We start from the raw sequence: 4,154 nt of genomic DNA, 5'->3' as shown, positions 1-4,154 counted from the left end.
AAATCGCATAATTAGATCTGGATCACCCTATACTAATAGAGCTCCATTGTGGCTTTACGGAAAAAATAGCAAATTCCCTTAAAACAGTCTTTAAACACTGAAGCAAGAAAATAATATTGAAGACTACTTACATTGCAATTTGTGTGCATTTCACTGATTCACATAACTGTTTTACCGTTTATTTATTTCAGTTTTTACTGTATAATATACGTACATAATGCTTAAACGAATTGCTTCTATAATTGGAATCACATTTATTATAATAATAACAAATGTAAGACAAGTAAGGATTAAAACAGAACGGTGTGATAACAATAAAGGATCTGAATCGAACAAGATGTAGTGGTACTTAAAAGTTTTCTTATTTTCCTTACGAGGGTATCTGACGCAAACCATTTCGCATTCACACCCAATCGAGCCAGCTGAACCCAACTGCACTCCGATTGCTCACGAACTGACCGTACACGCGCGCACGCGCGCATGAGGCGTGTGCAATGCGCCCTACGCACCTGCCGCAGCAGGAAGAGTTTAAAAGGCCGTCGCGCAGTAACCTTAGTGATTGACTTGTCTTTCTTTTTGTTTTCTTTTGATGCACTTGTAGTCTATGGTGATTAGGATGGGATGGTTTTGTTTCTTTTGTTGTCTCTTTGGTGGTTTCCCGTTTTTGGGATTAACCGGTCCAGTTGATAATTTTCAGGCATTTGAACGGGAGTATGATTCTCCATCCCAGAGGGCTGTGGCTCAGTTTGTTCCAGGGTCTTCAAAATCAATGCTCTTTATGCCTGCTGAAGGTGTTCCTTTTTTTGCAACTCCTTTTCCAAAAAGCATTTTGGATCCTCGAGTACTAACTGGTCCTAGTGCAAAACTGCCACCAGCACTGAAGGCTTTGTTGAACCCTAAATCTCCAAGGCCTGTGATGACGCTACCCATATATGTCAAATCTGATGTGTCTTTGACTTGTAGCCTCTCAAACATGGTGGTGAGGGTTAAAAAATCTTTCTTTAGGTTTGGCTGCTCTGAGGCTGACCTTGTTCTTGGTAGTAACTGCAAAAGCAATGGCAAAGATGAAGCCACTGGAGACTTGCTCTTTAATTATCCTCTGAATGTTTGTGGTGGTAAAAGATCAGTAAGTGTGTATTTCAACATAGTTGGCTGAAATTGTATTGGATATTGGTTTATAGATGTGTACTGTTATGATCTACTGCATATCTAAATGGTAGTCTGCCTATGACTTTAGATGCATGAGGGCTGTCTGATGTATGAGAATGTTCTCCATTCCAAACCAGAAAAAGTGCTAGGAGTAATCCGTAGGAAGCAGCCTGTCAATATTGCTCTGAAATGCTGTTTTTTCAGGTAAGTAAATGGAATGTCCTATGTTGCATCAGCTGTGTGGGCCTCTGCTCTTAACTTAGAATTGTAACATTAACAATGTACTTGTGTAGGTACTACCATGTATACAAAGGTGCAGTGCACCCTACCTGGAGTGTCCCCTCTGGTGTGCGGTCCCTTCATCATCCTTCTGGCATGGTTTTGAAGATAATGGATGGTAATCTGACATATCCACACCTTGAACTTTGCTCTTGGCTAATAAGTGTGCCTTGTTTAATTTTAGTTTTGGACTAGTTAATATGGTGGACCTGTCTTTCCACAGCTACCTTTTCTAAGCCATCTGAAGCTAAATATCATTTGGGCCAAGAAATCCACTTTCAGGCAGTTAGTTACCCCAACAGTACCAGACAATGGCTCTTCCTTCACTCCTGCTATGCAACTCCAAATCCAAATCCCAATTCCAGACCACAATACACTGTAATTGACAACTATGGGTAAGTTAAATTAGTGTCAATTTGGTCTTCTAAGGATCTCTGGTGTAACTGATTTGAAACAAGGCATTAATTTGGTGGGGTTTAATTTGAGATGCCAGAAAAATCTCTTAAGGACCAAAAATGATACTGTTGGCAACATGTTGCATACTTGCAGGTGTATGGTGGATAGTAAACAGGAAAGCTGCTCCTCCAGATTTGAGAGGCCAAGGATGGCTAATGTCGTCTCCTTTACAGTATCTGCTTTCCAGTTTAATGACCACAAGCAGGTAAAGCCCTTGTCTACACTAATAGAACTATTAGGGCAACTACCAAGTTGAGCACATCACTGAGAATCTGAAATGGGCATAAAGCACTTCTCGACAATCCTGCTTACAGGTTTACTTTCACTGCAAGATGTTTACAAAGAAAAGCCAAGATGTGACCAACACTGCCAAGTTCTGCACTTACAACAAAAAACTGGCAAGGTAACTAGTGTGTGTTTAATGAGATGTGATGCCTAAATGGAATAAATATAACCGATTACCCCTGCAGGTGGCAAGAGCTTGGTGGTCATGACAGAGTATGTGAATGCTGTGACTCGGTCTGTGGCCCTTCAGAATATGAAGAAGGTAAGAAAACAGTATTTGAATGGCCTCCACCAGACTTTCCAACTGAATGGAACCTGTCCTACAAATGGATTAATCCTGCTTATCTTTTCAGTTACTGAAAGCCATGGCCCAGGGGAGGTGGTGGGCGGCCACGACGAGCTCCCAGGGGAGGTGGTGGGCGGCCACGACGAGCTCCCAGGGGAGGTGGTGGGCGGCCACGACGAGCTCCCAGGGGAGGTGGTGGGCGGCCACGACGAGCTCCCAGGGGAGGTGGTGGGCGGCCGAGCGACGAGCTCCCAGGGGGTGGTGGTGGGCGGCCACGACGAGCTCCCAGGGGAGGTGGTGGGCGGCCACGACTCCATCCCTGGCATAGATGAATCAAAAGGATTTTGGCAGTATTACTGAGGTTCATCTTGGACATGATGCAGACCAATTGCTACTCTACTATGCCTCATGATGTTAATGTGTAATAGCTTTTAAGTTATCTGAAAACCCTGCCTTAATGTACAGTCAATAAAAGGATTTGTTCCTGCCTCTGGTCTCATAGGACTAATTTGTGAAGGATCTGGAATAGTGTGTTTCTGACAAATGTAGCACTCTTGATGTGTTGGTAACATCTGGTGATTTGCCACTTGATTTGAAATCTCTTTGACCCATGTCCTGTAGATGTTAGTCTTGGCCACTTGCCTTCCCACCTGGTTATTAGCCAACCTGTTCAGATTTACCAGGCCTAATGACTAGAAATGGGGTAGGTTTTTTTTTTTTTCCCAGTGTTGCCAGTTGAAGGTGGTAACATGTAATCCTCTGGACAAACACTTGGGTGAAGTCTTGCAGGAGGAAAGGGTGCATTTATGAACTTTCAGCTTTCTGAAAAGACCATTTTTTTTGAGCAGATCTTAAGACTAGCATGTAGCCATAACTACACTTTGCGAGTATAGTCTGGGAAGTTTGGTTTTAATTGTGGTTTAGTGTACCGAATTTAAATTTGAAAATGGTTGATTATACAGTAGCTGGAAAAATTTCACTGCTTTAATGAAAGCCTCCTACTGAAGTTAGTCAAACACAGAAATGTGCAGTCAATGGATTGACAGAGGTTAATGTGTAATCTTTACCTAAGAGGAAAGCTGTACTCTCCACGGAAGGTGTGTGCATGGTGGGCCCCAACCTACTGTCAAATGTAAGCAAAAATGAACATTCTTAGACATACTAATTGCTCAATTTGTGCTCTAGTGTGCACTTTAACATGTGGATTTATGTATCCATTTTCTAGAAAAAGCATGTCAAATCTTGAGATGATGGATAAGCAGTCCACATGTTAAACAATAAGCTTTTGATTCCGCACAAATTTTATTTGACACAGTCATTGCAGTTTAGCCCAAGACTATTTTGTCAGTGTACCAAGAGCAAAGTAGGGGAAGGGAGTTGAATCATTAACTGAAGACTGACTTCAAATAACATGGAAACATTGTGAACGATACAGTTGAGGAATGAGTGTGGTCCACTGCAATTTACCAGTACTGGCCAGGCTAATTTAGCTTTTTTTTTTTTTTCTTCTTTTCAAGATTAAGCAATTGCACTGTCGCTATCGCCTGTCTCTTTCTGAAGGAGAGAGAAAGTCAATCTAGAGGCAGTGTATGCTCATGACCTAGCATGAGGAATGCAGGTGAGACTCCAGTTGTGCTGTGTTGGGATGATCTGTAGTACAAGAGGTTACTAAACAGCTGAATGCATTTTGTTTCCAGAA

General features: G+C 42.2%; 1 protein-coding gene across 2 annotated transcripts; it reads left to right on the top strand.

Annotated features, from left to right (window-relative positions):
- Positions 1–555: 555 nt before the first annotated feature.
- On the top strand, positions 556–2,943 carry LOC120521881 (zona pellucida sperm-binding protein 3-like). Of its 2 annotated transcripts, none has more exons than XM_039743181.1 (9): positions 556–1,126; positions 1,238–1,353; positions 1,443–1,546; positions 1,652–1,823; positions 1,978–2,089; positions 2,199–2,287; positions 2,355–2,431; positions 2,523–2,680; positions 2,750–2,943. In XM_039743181.1, exons 1-9 carry the CDS (start codon positions 605–607, stop codon positions 2,813–2,815), a joined length of 1,416 nt encoding a protein of 471 aa, XP_039599115.1. In that variant the 5' UTR covers positions 556–604; the 3' UTR covers positions 2,816–2,943. The 2 variants fall into 2 exon arrangements, with proteins under 2 accessions (XP_039599115.1, XP_039599114.1); XM_039743180.1 differs by having other exon boundaries at positions 2,717–2,943.
- Positions 2,944–4,154: the final 1,211 nt, after the last annotated feature.

The sequence above is a fragment of the Polypterus senegalus genome, unplaced genomic scaffold, assembly GCF_016835505.1.
Source record: "Polypterus senegalus isolate Bchr_013 unplaced genomic scaffold, ASM1683550v1 scaffold_8397, whole genome shotgun sequence".
NCBI classification, from domain to species: domain Eukaryota; kingdom Metazoa; phylum Chordata; class Cladistia; order Polypteriformes; family Polypteridae; genus Polypterus; species Polypterus senegalus.
The sequence above is the reverse complement of the archived record's forward strand: the minus strand, read 5'-3'. Positions and strand labels throughout refer to the sequence as shown.